The following is a 15,606-nucleotide window of genomic DNA, read 5'->3' on the forward strand; positions in this document are numbered from 1 at the left end:
AGGGCCAAAATTGAAACTTGATAGTAGGTCGAGGGCCAAAAATGTAAACACCAATTGTATTATATTAAGGTGCAAGCAAACAATACTTTGTATTTACCTGTCACAAATGTCAGCTTTTAAAGTGCAGGAAACTCACATCTCAGTTTAACCTGAATCTGAATTTGACAAATATTCCCCTAAATGGCTGCAATGATTGCAACATCAGTGACCGCTGATGACGAACATAGAGCTGGTCCTTGCCTTTCAGACGCCTTTTCCTAAGAAATCATTTTAAGGAGCATGTCTACCTCACAAAAACAGTGGTTTTATTTTTTTTTTCCTGAAGGGCCAAATAAAACCTTGTAGTGGGGCAACTTTGGACAGTCCTGGTCTGGATAAATCATTCTTTGTGCCACTCTATTATCAGCTTCTGCCGGCCTCCTCGTCGTTATTAGCCTTGTAGAAAAAAAGAAAAGAAAACGTCTCTCTCTCTCTCTGATGAACCACAAGAAGCTACAAAGTGAGCTTTGTCTCTTCCAGAGTCCCACTTGTCTCACCACATGAGCTGATCAGTGCAGTCAAATATTTGGTTACGGCTGAAGTGTTATGTTTCTTTACTTTTCTATGGCAAAAAAAATTACATACGGCACAAACAAATGATTTGGCTGAGTTTTGCTGTGATTTGAAAAGTATTTGCATGACACAATATTGTGAAACCTTCTCCAATTACATGAACCCTTTAACGACCTGTTTGTACTCTATGTTCACGCCGGCTGTCGCATCGGTGACAGGTGACAACACCACACCTCACACAGAATGTGGGTGTGATTGTTGGATAAACGTGTTATAGTGCATCTGCTCTCCTGCTCTACAATAATTGCATGGTCATTAATAGATTTGGTCAATACATTTCTGATCAATCAGCCAATCAAAATGAAGCGGAAATTATAAAAGTATATCACCCTTTTCTGTTCTTGCCATAATGAGTATTACTTAAGTTTAGATACATCACCCCTCTTATTGTACATTTAACCCCAATTTCATCCAATAGATAAACTTAATATGCATAATTTATATAAAACTTGTAATTAACTGAACATTTTTTATTAGTTTCCTTTTTCTTTACACATTTTCAAAACAGTGTCTAACCCAGAGGTCTCAAACGCACGGTTATTATTGTATATATATCATTTATCTTAAAAAACGTTTATATTGTGAACTATTTATCGTTCCATATCAAAACAAACACTTTTATTTTGAAATCACGTGAACTATTATCAGAAATACTAGCTCCGCCCTCACCTGTTGCTATGACAACCACTCATACACAACATGGCTGACGAGCAGCAAAACAGGTGAAGCGGACCAAACCTGAAACCACCACTCTTCGCAGTATGTATACTTATATACTAAATACCACACAGTTTCAGCGCTAAACGCCACATTCGGTTCGTGTGCAGTGTGTGACGTGTGCTTCGCTAATTTGCTGCGTCACATTTGTTCCTCACACAAGGCGTGGCTGCTGCTATGTTTTACACGGGGTTCACCTTTGAAAACTGTCATAAATAATATACTTAAAAAAAACAGTTCTTTGTACACAGTTAAATGCCACAACTGTTTAGTTTGAGCTGCTAATGTTTCACAATAAGAGCCTTAATAGTTAACAAATAATTGAAGGTACCGAAACACTACAATGCTTTTACTTTGAAACGGACATCACATCTCACATGGAGGCAGCCACGTGCACATATTATCTTTAAACACAACCTCTTTCCCAGTGTTTTTTATCACTTGTTATTAGTGTTTTCCAAAATGTCACTAACTTTATTCATACTTTCAAAAACACGCTGTAGTCCAACATCACCTTAATCCCACTGTAATCATAAATTCTAGGCCAATTTATAAACTTTGATGAAACTGTTGTTTTTTACTCAACGTTACAATCTTAAACGTCAATTAGATGTTTGTACACTGCACAGACCGTGTTCCAGGTAGCCAATAACCCATGTTTAACAGTCGACAAATGTCATTTTTTAACCAAGAAATTAGCATTCGAGGGAGAATATGCTGTTTAAATGCTGAGTAGTCGCACTGCTGCCTTTCATCCATGTATGATCTACCTTTCACGGATCAAAGGCAGATGAGACTCCCTGCCATGGTTGCCACAGTGACCTGTAAAGATAAAAGTCAGCTGCATCCATGGGGAGAAATTGCAGAAATAGTCTTGGTTCAGAAAACTGTGAAACATAAAATGTCATTGATGAGCTGAAAGCCAAATAATAGTAATAATAAAGAACAGACAACATTAGAAAAAGAGGGAAAAGACAAGACAAGAGGCAGATGTATGCTGTTAAAGCTACTATATAAAGAGAAGCGTGTCAGGTAACCTGCTGTATGGGGCCATGATGGAGGAACCACAGACAAGACAAACATGGATCTCTGAGCCGTCTGTGAACAGCCACAGACCTGCGTCAGGAAAATCACAGGTATGAGGAGACACATTAGCCACTACCCCACATAACTCCACGCAACTGACTGTTGTTATATACAAATATCTAATTGTTTCATGAACTCTAGGATATTTCCCATGTGTTAGCGAGCACTTTCAAAGAGCTCTACACAAGAGACATCATCGGGAAAGACACTTTGGCCAACCTCATCAAGACGAAGAGTGGACAGAACGGCTACCATGACAAATATGTCGAAGAGCTTCAACAGGTAACCAAACGGAAACGCTGTGTCACAATCCACGGAAGATGACTCTGTTTGTTTCAAATCACACAGGTTCATCACGCACATCGTCGGCACATACACGAGGCTGACATGCTGGAGAATCACATCATTCAGGCCAGAGCTAAAGCTGCAGCCAAAGAGAGTCATGCCAGGAAAAGAACAAAAGGAGAGATTTGTGATCACCTTACAGGTGATAATTACAGTGTAAAGGCACAGCGTTCTCTCTTTGATATTGTTTTATATGAACGTGCACTTTCTGTCAAAACAAGAACGATGCTGTCATTTGACGTTTACTATTATTTCAGTCAAAGCGGCGCTGACCTGGTGCATAGACAACGATATGCTGGAAATGAACAACCTCATCTGCCCTCGGGACTACTTACCGTCACTAAAACCACACTACGCACCGCCGCCGCCAGGTACCCGACACCTCGTCGTCTCGCTCGTCTTCTGATCACGTGTTGTGTCTGTGTTTTCAGCTTTTGAACTATTCGCCCGTCCTTGTTTTTGCCAGTGAAATTGGACCTGGCAAAGCCCACCATCAGCTTCTCCATGCACGTGTCCAAGGAGCCTCAGGATGACGGTTATTTGCTGATTCCCAGTCTGGAAAGGACCCCCATGTTGGACGTGAACGAATCGCAGCTCACCATGACCTTTGATTCCACCTCAGATGCTCCACAGAGGAAGACTTCTCACAGGGAGGTGAGGATCCATTTGTTTCTACAGAGTGAAGAAGAAGCTAAGAAGAATGATATATTGTTCTCCAATTAAGTAAAGAAGTTGTACCCTGCTTTTTGCCCTATGTCCCCACAAGAAGACAATAAATAACAGTCAAAAGAAACATCGGGGGACTTATATAAGATTATATAACTAATAGCTGTTCCTCTGAGTTTTAAACTGTGCCGGCAAGCTGGGTTGCTCTGGGAAAGAGGAAGGTGTAATTACACGAGTCCATACAGTAATGTAGAGTCTAAAAATGTCCATCATATCCCGTGTTCTAGAAGCGAAACCAGGCCAAACCCAAGCCGAAGTGGAAGGGGGAACTGAGCGCCAAGGACAAGGCGGAGATGATGGACGACCTTCAGAAGCTGAGAGAGCGACACACGTTTCTGCTCAACCCTCACTTCCTTCCTCCAAATGCACACCCTGGCGGCAAGTCCCTCATCCAGCCCTCATCCAGGACTAAAGCCGCGAGGACGGACCGTGAGAGGAAAGCGACGGAGGAACAGAGGTACAGTAACCTGGAATGTGCTGGCTGTACACTTTACAGTAAATGTCATACATAAAAAAAAAAAAGCAGGATACTGACAGAGAGGGTCAGTGAGTTCAGGACAGTCCCTTTTTTCAATGTTTACTATAAGCACAAATCATATTTACCTCATATGTTGCTTATAGATACGTCGGAAATGTCGTTAACCACAACACACGAGTGAGGGACAATCGGGGCGTCACGTGACCTGTTTTGTAAGCAAGAACTGCCACATAAGTGTCTGTCATTTGTGAAATGAATTATTAAGATAGATACTGTGTGCATGTGCATGTGTTATCTAAGTCTAGAATGAAAAGCATAGAAGCATCCACAGAAGTGAGTTCTGCTGCTGGTCATGCATAGTCTTACTTGACAGAACTTGTTTTCAGATGAAAGTTAATCAGAGGCCTAAAGCTGCACACTGCAGATTTAAAGTGCACACAGTGTAAATGACTTAATGTCAGAAGGAAAAGTCAGTAGCCTCAGGCCTTGGTTTGACTTGTACGTTGATAAAAGCTGCTTCTCTCGTATTAATCCACAGTTGATGTGAACAAAAGGCAGGTGAACAATGACATCTGACATGTATGCTTTGTGGTCTTGTGCTGCTGCGACAACCACTTCCTGTGAGACTCTCTCTGCTGAGATCACACTGAATACTTGGGTTATTTGTGCTTTTTCTATGCGACAGCTCATCCGGTGACATCGTCCCAGTCTTTGTAGCAAATCCCTCCGCGGTGGTCTTCACAGACTACAGTGTGGGTCAAGTCTATGAGGTATGTGTCTCTGATGTTTCAGTAAACACACATGTTTAGTACTTTCACTATGAGAGGATCTGCAGGAACATGTTCTGTCCTGTCCCGCCTTAGACAACACTGGAACTGAGAAACATGACTTCCTCATCGCGTCATGTCCGAGTCATCCCTCCCACCACTCCATACTTCTCTATTGGCCTGGGTGAGCATTTCTGTTCTGGTGTTGTTTTGATTGGATTATACAGCACTACTTCATACGTGCAGCTTGTGGATCTCTGTGTTGTTACTGTAACACGTTGACATACTATAATAGTATACTTTTTTGCTTTTGCAGGGAGATTTCCCGGAGAGGGCGGCATCGTCGCACCTGGAATGAGCTGCAAGTACGCGGTCCGGTTCGCTCCGGACTCGCTCGCGGATTACGAGGACTTCATCGTGGTGGAGACCCAGAATGAGCACCAGCTCGTGGTGCCCTTCATGGGCCGACGACCCCCTCCAATACTCACCCGTGAGTGACAGTAAAGTTGTGTTCTATTCTATTTACTTGGCCATGCTGTAATTGTTAATATGTTTCCCCCCCCCCTTTTTCCTTGTGCAGTACCAAGAGTTCTTGACTGTGGCTACTGTCTGATCGGAGGAGTGAAGTTTGTCGAGTTCCTGTGTGAAAACGTCGGCCTCAGCGCTGGAACGTTCACCATTATCCCCAAGAGCCAGTGGCCAACTTCAAACCTCAGGGTAAAAATCTTGACCCTCACTTAACCTTAACTGGTTCCAGCTTTTTCCAACTGAGGCTCCTCGCCAAGGTGAAGGCCTTTAAATCTTTAGAGACACTAGTGCATGCTTTTATAACATCTCGGCTGGATTATTGTAATTCCCTGTATGTTGGTGTAGACTAGTCATCTGTCCAGTGACTCCAGCTACAGCCCAGAATGCCGCTACTCGCCTTTTAAACAGGATAAAAGAAAAAAGACCACATCACTCCTGTGTTGCGCTCTCTCCACTGTCTTCCTATTTGTTTTAGGATTGATTTTAAAACTTTAACAGTTTGGCACCATCTTCTTACCTCTCAGAACTCCTTCTTCACACCCCCTGGGGCGATCTGACCTTTTCTGTAGCTGCCCCTAAACTTGGGAACGAGTTACCTATAGAAATGAAATCTGCCCCCACCATTGAACATTTTAAATCGCTTTTAAAGACCCACCGTTTCTCTTTGGCCGTCACTTCAGGATAAGAATTGATTTTATGTTTTAGACCCTTTATGTTGCTGTGCCTTTAAGTCTGTAAAGCGCTTGGTTGTGTGTTTAAATGTGCTCTCGATATAAAGTTGCCTTGTCTTTGATGTCGATCTTTTTTTTTGTAGCCCGTGGCCAGAACATACTTCTCTGAGCAGCCACCCTTTGCAATCAGCCCATCTCTTTTTGTGCTGCAGCCGGGAGAGGCCACTGTAGTGGAGGTGAGTCTGTTATGGAGGCAAATATGAAGTCAGAAGGTACCGCAGTATATTATGTATCTGCAATAGTATAACTGTACAATTTGTGTCAGCACAGGATATTTACACCCTTACTTTCGCGTGTGTTTACAGGTGGTTTTCTTTCCCATCACCGCTGAGAGGAGCTGCCAGGATTTCACCATCGTCTGTGACAACTGCCAAGTCAAAGACATTTCCATCGAAGGTGAAATCTCCTCACTGATCAGCCGAGTTCATTCGATGACCCTCCCGTGTGAGGTCCGGTGTGACATAATTCACGTTTGTCTCTTCCAGGTGAAGGCCAACTGATTGCAGTCGAGCTGGCGTCCGTGTCCGGGGAGGAGGAGCTTCCCGTGATCGGGGAAGTGCACGACCTGACGGCAGAGCACTGTGTCCGCTTCAGCTCGTGTAACCCTCGCTCTGTGCAGCAGAAAGTAATCACCGTCAGAAACAATGTGTAAGCTGCACACGTTGAAGAGGAGCGGGTTATCGCCTGCGATCTTCTGTGTCATGCGTACTCACATTTTGTCTTGCCTTTCTCTTATTCTCTCTGGGCCGTGAAGCCACTTGGAGCTGCCTTTCCACTGGCAGATCCTGAAGCCCAACCTCCACCCTCTGCTTCCAGGGGAAACACCGAGACATTCCCACATCCAGTTTCACCCGGCAACAGATGATGCTTTCCACGTTAGCCCCACATCAGGCCTTCTGGGCCCCTGCCAGGACCAAGAGTTCCTGATAACCTTCTGTCCTAAAGAGGTATAAAGGACATATAGTGTATATAAAAAGAATCAGATTTCATTAATATCATATAAACGTGGTTTGTGTTTTCTTAAGTTAAGGGACTACCACAGTGTGTGTCACTTAGTCCTGAGGGACGTCCCACAGTCCCAGCCAGAGCCCAGTGAAGCCAGGTAACGTTCTATTGAATATGCAACAGTAAAGGTCTTTGGACAATGTGTAATAATATGTAGAAATGCAGGATAATGCTCATGTGATTTGTGTGTTTGTGTAGTGGCCTTCAGCCTGTGCGCACTGGCTCCAAGTTGAGCGACGTCATCGTCATGGAGATCGAAGTCAAGGGCTCGACAGAACCGTACAAGGTCCAGCTGGAGCCGTACGCAATCATAATCCCGGGAGAGATTTTTATTTGCACAACAACCCAGAAGAAGTTCAAGGTTATTTAAGTCCCACTCCAGTGTTGTTTGATGTTTATATTTCCTGTTTACACTGTTGATAAACTCTCTTTTCTCTGCAGATGTGGAACCACAGCAAGACCTTCGTCTGCTTTCATTGGGAAAGGCTGATCAGCAGTAGCCACATCATAGATGTAGAGCCTCCTACTGGCAGAATAGGTGTGTTACACCCTGCAACACTTTGAGTAATTCAAATTCAAAGCTTTTTCATATTGTTTAATGCGCTCTTTATTATAATGAATTGATTTCCATCCAGAGCAAAACGAGTGCTTTGATTTCGATCTCATCTTAACTGGAGTGGAACCCGAGAGGCTGATGACGAGCCTGGTTTGCCACATCGAGCACCACGAAGAGCCCGTCGTCTTGCTCCTGGAGGTCTCCTTCAAGGTGAGAAGTATCTCCGCGGCAAACACTTGAGTGAGTTGAGTTTGAGTGAGGCTCAAACTGATTGATCTCTTTTTTACTTTGGACAGGGTCCCACAGTGACCGTTAGTGTCCCCAGTGTGGACTTTGGGCTTGTGGAACTCGGGGACCAGACGCAGACGAGCCTGCTGCTCACTAACACCACTCAGCTGGAGGCCTCCTGGACGATGGAGGAAGTTCCACCGGATCAGCGAGACGTGCAGGTAACAGTGGACAAATTAGACGACAACTCACCTCTGTACACTTGTAATACGAAGACGTGACATGTCCATTGTCCCCTGAATCATTAGACTATACTGTTCAACTGTTCACTTTTGGAGATGCACAACACACTAAATATTAACTTAGAAGGGTGCTTTTTATCAGGAAAATGTATTATCCTTAATTTATTTACTCATAAACAAGACTCAATACCTGTGCTTTCCAATTGCATGTCTTTCTGTCTGGCTCTACTCCTTTCTTTCTTTTCTTTCTTTCTACTTACTGACCTATGATTTCACCTTTTTACATGGTACAAGTTTATTTATAGCACATTTAAACAAAAGTTAATAAAATAATGAAAATATAAAAGCAGTGAAACAGCAAAAAATTAGTAGTAGGTAAGTAAGAGAAGATTAAAGACAATGAAGTAAATATAGTTGTTATACTCCACTCGAGTCAAAGCTGTTTTTTTTTAGGTTTAGGAACCATTTTCTGACATTTCATGGACCAAACATCAAATCAGTTAATGGATAATTGCTAGTTGAAGCACTAAACACATGCATGTTGATTTGTATTCTTAACTTTCTAACCTGGGCTGGTGTTGCAGATATCAGTGAAGCCACACAGAGGTGTTCTTCCCCCCATGGCCTACTGCAGTGTGGACGTGATCTTCAGGCCACAATGTCCTCAGCAGTTTGAAACACATTTGGAGCTGACGGTGGACAATGGACACGGATGGTGAGGATGCACTGTGAGATGTACCTTTTATGTGCAGTTTAAAGACGGATGAGGAGGAGGAGCAGCAGCCTTTGACAATAATCATGAACGTTCGTCACCTGTGTGTTTCCTCTAGTTGTCTGTCAGTGCGAGCAGATGTGCAGTCTCCTCTGGTTTGTCTGCTCAACTGTGAGCTGCTCCTCTCTGAGGTCTACGTCGGAGTTCCTGCCAGGGGAGCTGTCACTCTTTTCAACCAGACGCTGCTGCCTTCACACTTCAAATGGATGGTACATACTGTACACTGCATCTCTTCACATTCCTTCCGTTATTTCCAAAGATAAAATAGATCAAAGTAGGATATATTTTAAATGACAGGGCTTTTTTAATAAAAACATTTAAAAAAGTTCTAGTTTGATGATGTGGGGAGTCAGTGCGGGATCATGGGAATTGTCTGGTGCGGGTAGTGACTGTTACCTTGAATATAAATATATATAAACAGATTTCTATTTAATTTATTGAGTGTCAGTCACTTTTTGGCAACTCAACAACAAAAAAAGTAATTTTAAGATATTTTAATGAAGGCATTTTGCATATTATATCTTTGAAGCGACCGTTTTCTACCTTAAATAGCAGTTTTAAGATGGTTGAGATGGTCGCGGCGCCTCTTTCATGCCCACGGTGCACCTGGAAACTCTGTGCTTGCACTATTATAAGTTTAATGAGCTCAATAATCAGACCCAGCATGTTGAAGTGTGACACTTTCATTGTGGCGTGTATTCTCTACGTAACGTGGTGATTTCCTCCTCCAGGATCAGCTGCAGGGCGAGCAGGCGTCGCTCTGCTCGGCCAGCTTTGACCCCTCCTCTGGAACTCTGCGACCTAACACCAGCATGGAGGTCGCCGTTCATTTCACGTCTCACACCGACGTAAGGACCACTCTTCAACTTAAGAGCCTTGAGTTTCAAAGGATGGAACTCAAGGACACAAACTTTGTTACGTGTTTATTTGTGTCTTTGTGTCCAGCAGGAGCGGATCGAGGTGGCTGCTCTCTGCGAGGTCCAGGGGATGAACTCTGGTCTTGTTCTGCGTATTCTGGTTCCCGATCCTCAGACACTCAGTGTGTATTATTCGCTGCTTGGTGTCAGGTAGTCATTTTGGATTTAATCTTAGTGCCTAACCATCCGACACAGGCACACAGATGCATTAACGCTCAAAATGTGATTGCCGTTCCCTGACGTTTAGCTCCGTCCCAGGGGATGAGACTCCCTCGACGCTGGTGCTCGACTTTGGCAGTGATGTTGTTTTAAAGAAGGCGGTTACAAAGCAGCTACTGATCACTAACCAAACTGCCATCCCTGCAACTTTCGCCGTAGAGGCAGAGTACTTCACCTGTCATGTCTCAAAGCCAAATAAGCCAAAAAAACTAGGGAAAAGGTAAGGCAAGAAAGTCCCCGACATAAATAATGCATCACATTACACTCTCATCCGTCGATGTGACTCAGGCTGCGTCTTATTCACAGCCTCTCTTATGTTAAAAAGCCGCTTCACGTCTTTCAAGCTAAGCAAGTGGAGGAAAAAGCACATGAAGGTACGCTTGAAACTTTTATCATTATTATTGTTTTATGACTTTGGGAATCGAGCTATATTTCTTCACAGATTTTGTGAGCAGCCTTTTGGCTCACGGAAAAGGTGCGGCTTTCCTCGTGCTGCCCAACACTGGGACACTGGGGCCGTTCGAGACCCAGAGTGTGGATGTGACGGCCTACACCGACATGTGGGGGGAATACAGAGATCGTCTCATATGCAAAGTATTTTTTATTTTTTTTTCCCACATTCATTTAGCTGTGGATTGATGGACGGACAGCGCTGAAGTCAGATTTTTCTTCCCTGCAGATTGGGGACCTCGAGCCCACGCTCATTTCCATACAAATGACAGTGAAAGGATGTCCACTCTACTTCCAGATAACCGGCCCACAGCTAGATGACCAGAACCAGGGGCCGATCATACAGTCTGTACCACTGTCCACTTCTCCAGTTGTCTCATTTGTGTTTGCTTTTGTCATTTTTTAGAATGTTTATGGTGTGTTTTCCCCCCATCATTAGTTTTGGCAGGCATGTATCTGGCGGTGACACAGTCTCACGCTCTCTTCGCATCAACAATCCCACTATGTTTGGTAAGTAAACATCCATCCATCCATCCATCTTTTCCCGCTTTATCCTCCACATGAGGGTCACGGGGGAGGTTGCTGTGTTAATCCCAGCTGACATAGAGCGATAGGCGGGGTAGAGGCAAACAACCATTCAATTTAGAGTGTCCAGTTTACTTAATCCCCAAATCTGCATGTTTTGGACTGTGGGAGGAAACCAAACTCCTTGCAGAAAGGACCTTGTTCCGACTGGGTCACAAACCAGAGTCTTGCAAGAAAAATATGCCATAAATCGGACTAATTTGTTAAAAAGTGAGAACTATGAAGCTACATCCAGAGTAGAGCATAACCTCAGCTTCACATTAAGACTTTATAGTTCATTATCTTTACCGACAGATATCCGCATTGACTGGGAGACGTATAACATCAACGACGGCGACCGCAAGCTGGTGGACGTGGTGGTTGCGTTCGGAGAGGCCTTTCCGCTCAAAGACGTGGACGGTAACGAGGTGATGGCGGAAGCGCTGAGCTTTTGTGACGGAGACGTTCAAGCGGCCTGGGAAGGGATTCGTTCCCCGGGATCTGAGTGCACGAGCTCCTCCCTCCAAAGCCAAAGTGTGAGTTTGTGTCACACAGATAAGAGAGGCTTTGGGGATTTCTATTTCAGACCGCCTCAAATGATCATTTTCTGTCATTGAGTTCAGGACATGGAAGAGGAAGAATATATCGATGATGGGGACAGAAAGGAAGAGAGTCTTTATCCCTGTCCAGTAGAAACCAAACTCATCTCTGTCCACATCTGGCCTCATCTGGGCAGCCGCTCAGATTATCCCTACTGCATTACGCCTCAGCAAATAGTAAGGGTTTCTAACATTATGGCAACAGACATTAATTAAACCCCTCAACTCTACCATGCAATGACGTGTTTTCCTCTTGTGTGTCTGTTTTCAAGGTGATTCCAGCAAAGAGCAGCACCACTTTCCACGTTTCCTTCACTCCGCTGACTCTTTCTAATTCAGCGAGTGAGTCCAAATGCGTCGGCTTTGCTCTGGGTTTCATGAGTCTGGACTCCAAGGTAACGCAGTGCCTTTTTAATAGCAAACATATGGGAAAGAAGAGCGGGACAGATGTAACCTGGCGGTGTCGTGTGTCTACAGATGGCTGCCTGTGTCCCAGGTAGAGTCGGACGAGCTCAGGGTTTAGATTTGGAGCCCGTCAGGATGGATCTGAGTGCAGCCGTGAAGCCTGCAGCGTGAGCAATTACAGCCTTGCTTTTTATGTTCCCCCACAACCCCTAATGTGTCCCCGCTCAATTTATGCCTCCTAACTAAAAATCAGCTGAGGTTAGGCAGAAGCAGCTCATTGGGGGTCTGATTAATTTGCATCTCTGCCTCTTGGCTCCCCGTTGCTGCAGGCTGTTAGTGCAGATGGAGGAGGACGACGGGGTGCTGGACTTTCACGCCTCGGCTGGTGATTTACTGAGAGCACAATCGGAGACGGAGGTCAGGGTCCAGTAATCAACAACGTTAATTAATGCTGCGACGTATTAAAAGTTCACACGTGAGCTGTAATTCCCATGCACGTACATAGAGTTTTTGACCCTGTAATGCTCAGTGTCTGAGTTGTTCCACAGCTGGCCGTGTGGGACTTTGACATCACGCGGAGCCTCCAGCTGATAAACAACTCGGAGATGGTCATACACTTCCGGCTGAAGACTCAGCCTCCGTTCACGGTGCTCAAGCCGCAGTCGCGAGACCGGACCAGCTCCTCCGGCAACCTGACCTCAGCTGATAGCCAGTTTATGCTGCTGCAACAACAGAAAAGTGTGCAGGTGAGACACAGGGACGGGGATGAAGTATAAAGTAGCACAGAGATGCTCTGTTACCTTGTTAATCCACGTCTGTAAATGCCAGGTGAAAGTGGCCTTCCACTGCTCTCTGCCTCTGCTGGACCATGCGGGTCAGACGGATGAGGACGTCCCACCCGGAGTGACGCTGATCCACGACGCGGGGAGTGGGGAGATGAAGCTGAGGTTCCAGCAAAACCTCCTGATTCATTACAGCAACAACAGCGTGCAGGTCTGACGCTGTGGGAAGTAGTTTATAAAAGACAGAGAAAATGGAATTAAAATAATCACCAATGATACCAAAGAGTTTATTTCTCTCTCTCTCTGTTGTGATCAGACTGTGCCTCTTCGGGCCCATCTGGATCTCTGTACTCTCCGTCTGTCCACACAAAGTGTCAACTTTGGATCCTGTTATGTGGGGCACACAAAGACAAAGGAAGTAAAACTCTACTGCTGCGGATCCCACACATACTGGAAATCAGTCATAGGTAAGCGATGAATCATTTTCTGTATTTTTTTTCTTCTTTCACATCACTTTAACTTGGCTATACACTTATTTACATGTGCTGTCTTTGACCTCAATAGTTTTGTTGTTAGCACTAACAAGATGGCATGATGTAATGTTGGAATGAGCTCATCTGATTATCAAAATCTAATACGATCCATCCAAGTGCACTTTGCATTGCCGTAATTACGCCACGGTTTGTGCGATCAGAAAAATTCAAAGTCAAAATCAAACGTGTGGCTATTACGGTAATTTCACTCGTAGCAGGAAGCTGGTGAATCAGCTTCTTTGTCACCAGAGAGGAAAGAGTTGGAAAAAATGCCTGTACATAGTTTAAATTTTTTGGCCTGTTTTTGCACATTGAGACAAAAACTCAAACAAATGTTACTTTAAATATGTTTTATACTGATCAAATTTCTAAATTTAACAGGCAAAATCTGGTGTTCATGTACAACTAGTTTTAAATTGTTACGACACTATTTTAACATTCAGTAAATTGTAATTAACTACCAGATATTGAAAGTTATGCTGGAAAAATGGGCGAAAACACTTACTCTCAGGACATTTTCTGGCCCTTTTTATGGTTAAAATAAGCAACAAAGTCCAGAGGGACATTTTGACAATGCAAAGTGTGATGACTGTAACAGGTTGGAACTGGACTGAAAACTCAAAGAAGTGCCCTAGAAAAGGTTGAGAATGATGTCAAACAGAGGCAGAATAATACCTTTAACAAAAATCAGTCAAAGTTACACACTACAGCTTTAACATTGTGAGTTTGGCTGAATCTGTGTGCGTGTGTCAGATGAAGAGGACGTGTGTGTGTTCAGCGTGACTCCGGACTTTGGACTTCTCAAGTCCAAGACGCCGCACGTTGTCACCTGCAGCCAGTTATTACGAATCAGTTTCACTCCCAGGTGAGAAAATAAAGACACACACAGTACACAACAGTGTAATGACAATAATGACATGTACATTAACAGATGAACACGCTCTCTACTCTTTATAATAATGTGCTGTAGTGAGGAAAGAGAGTTCAGAGCCACGGTGCTGATCCAGTCTCCTCTGGTGAAGACCGACTTCACTGTGCAGCTCCAGGGAACAGGAACTTACGATGAAGCGTTCAGGTTGGACTAAATGTCTCTGCCTCACAGTCAACACCTGCTTCTCATCCTGCTCTCCTTCAGTAATGTAATGTATTTATTTGATTTATTCCAAGAAGGGTTGACATCCCACCGGTATGTGCAGTATAATAGGCTTTATTATTTATATGATTTGTTAGACATTGATGTGTTGAAACTACTGGTAAAATACCAGGAATTCTGTATGAATAACTGTATTAACCATGATGTCACGGATGAAGCAAGATGGTTGTAATGTAAAATAAAAATATGATAACCTTATTAAGTTGAGTGAATTAACTTCATATCTTTAACACCACTTGTGTCAATTTTGGACATTGAATTTTTGTTGCATAAGCAAGTATGACAAGTGCCTGAGAAACTTACAAAGCAACTTTATTTTTGTTCAAATAAACAAACGAACAAATGAGTTGTATATTGACTCGGCATTAGTACAGATAAAGGAAACATCCACTCTGCTCTCTACTGTAGTTAAAGACAATAGTGAACTCTAAACTACTAACATATCAATTGTTATATTCTAATATTCTATTAATTTTGATGTTTTGATGGCTTGTAAATGGAAGGATGTTATAGCCCAGGGCGACGCTCACCTGCAATACCTCCAAGGCCCACCAGTGGGCGACAGCTCACACTTTTGGGGAAAGAAAAGCACTTGAATTGTCAAGGACCTTGAAATGATGTTGTCCACCACAATGACTGAAGGTTTTTACATACAATTATTCAAATTGCTACAACTAACTGGCACATTTACCCAGGAATTAGTATGTATGTAAATATTTATTACAGAACGGATGGATGCCTATGTTTTTGTTTACTTTAGAACAGGGGTGTCCAAACTTTATTTTAAAGAGGGCCTGATTTGATAATGTGAAGATTCCCGGACCTATTTTAACAGTAAAAGTTACATACAGATGCATTGTTTTATAATAATGATTTTAGATTGATAGATAGATTGATTGATTGATAAATAATACATAACAAATGTCAGGATAACCCTAACCCAACCTTTACCATCACCACTTATTGCCTAACCCTAACTTTGACCAGAGCCTCACAATTGATGGTGTGCGTCATTAGGAGCAGGTTTTGGTCTCCATGAGGACGACTGGTTCACTGTTGATGCCAGAAAGGGTCTTTACAAGGTGTACACACACACACACACACACACACTACATCAACAAACACTGCAAATCCACAGAGACATGCAAATGTCCAATTGATATTCATTGCACTCAATAAGTCTTACACCGA

The 15,606-nt window shown here is 43.5% G+C and overlaps 1 protein-coding gene across 1 annotated transcript; it reads left to right on the forward strand.

The window, feature by feature from the left end:
- The first annotated feature begins 1,313 nt into the window (after positions 1-1,313).
- dlec1 (DLEC1 cilia and flagella associated protein) lies at positions 1,314-14,625 on the forward strand. The gene is made up of 38 exons (XM_058622869.1): positions 1,314-2,465; positions 2,557-2,697; positions 2,764-2,902; positions 3,018-3,131; positions 3,227-3,414; positions 3,714-3,943; positions 4,650-4,734; positions 4,828-4,915; positions 5,048-5,221; positions 5,312-5,448; positions 6,074-6,166; positions 6,296-6,386; positions 6,476-6,638; positions 6,745-6,937; positions 7,016-7,092; positions 7,194-7,356; positions 7,437-7,533; positions 7,631-7,761; positions 7,848-8,000; positions 8,606-8,736; positions 8,852-9,002; positions 9,525-9,641; positions 9,739-9,860; positions 9,958-10,149; positions 10,236-10,303; positions 10,372-10,523; positions 10,609-10,724; positions 10,819-10,889; positions 11,259-11,479; positions 11,567-11,719; positions 11,815-11,937; positions 12,020-12,114; positions 12,277-12,364; positions 12,496-12,693; positions 12,776-12,940; positions 13,046-13,196; positions 14,016-14,127; positions 14,233-14,625. Exons 1-38 carry the CDS (start codon positions 2,382-2,384, stop codon positions 14,345-14,347), a joined length of 5,082 nt encoding a protein of 1,693 aa, XP_058478852.1. The 5' UTR covers positions 1,314-2,381; the 3' UTR covers positions 14,348-14,625.
- Positions 14,626-15,606: the final 981 nt, after the last annotated feature.

The sequence above is a fragment of the Solea solea genome, chromosome 1 (genome assembly GCF_958295425.1).
Source record: "Solea solea chromosome 1, fSolSol10.1, whole genome shotgun sequence".
In the NCBI taxonomy this organism is placed as follows: domain Eukaryota; kingdom Metazoa; phylum Chordata; class Actinopteri; order Pleuronectiformes; family Soleidae; genus Solea; species Solea solea.

Bases quoted from the DNA above. Each gene is read 5' to 3' on its own strand.
- dlec1 (XM_058622869.1), top strand. From the start codon at position 2,382: ATGATGGAGGAACCACAGACAAGACAAACATGGATCTCTGAGCCGTCT. The intron at 7,534-7,630 runs GTGTGTTACACC...ATTTCCATCCAG, and splicing joins GCCTCCTACTGGCAGAATAG to AGCAAAACGAGTGCTTTGAT. The intron at 10,304-10,371 runs GTACGCTTGAAA...ATTTCTTCACAG, and splicing joins GGAGGAAAAAGCACATGAAG to ATTTTGTGAGCAGCCTTTTG.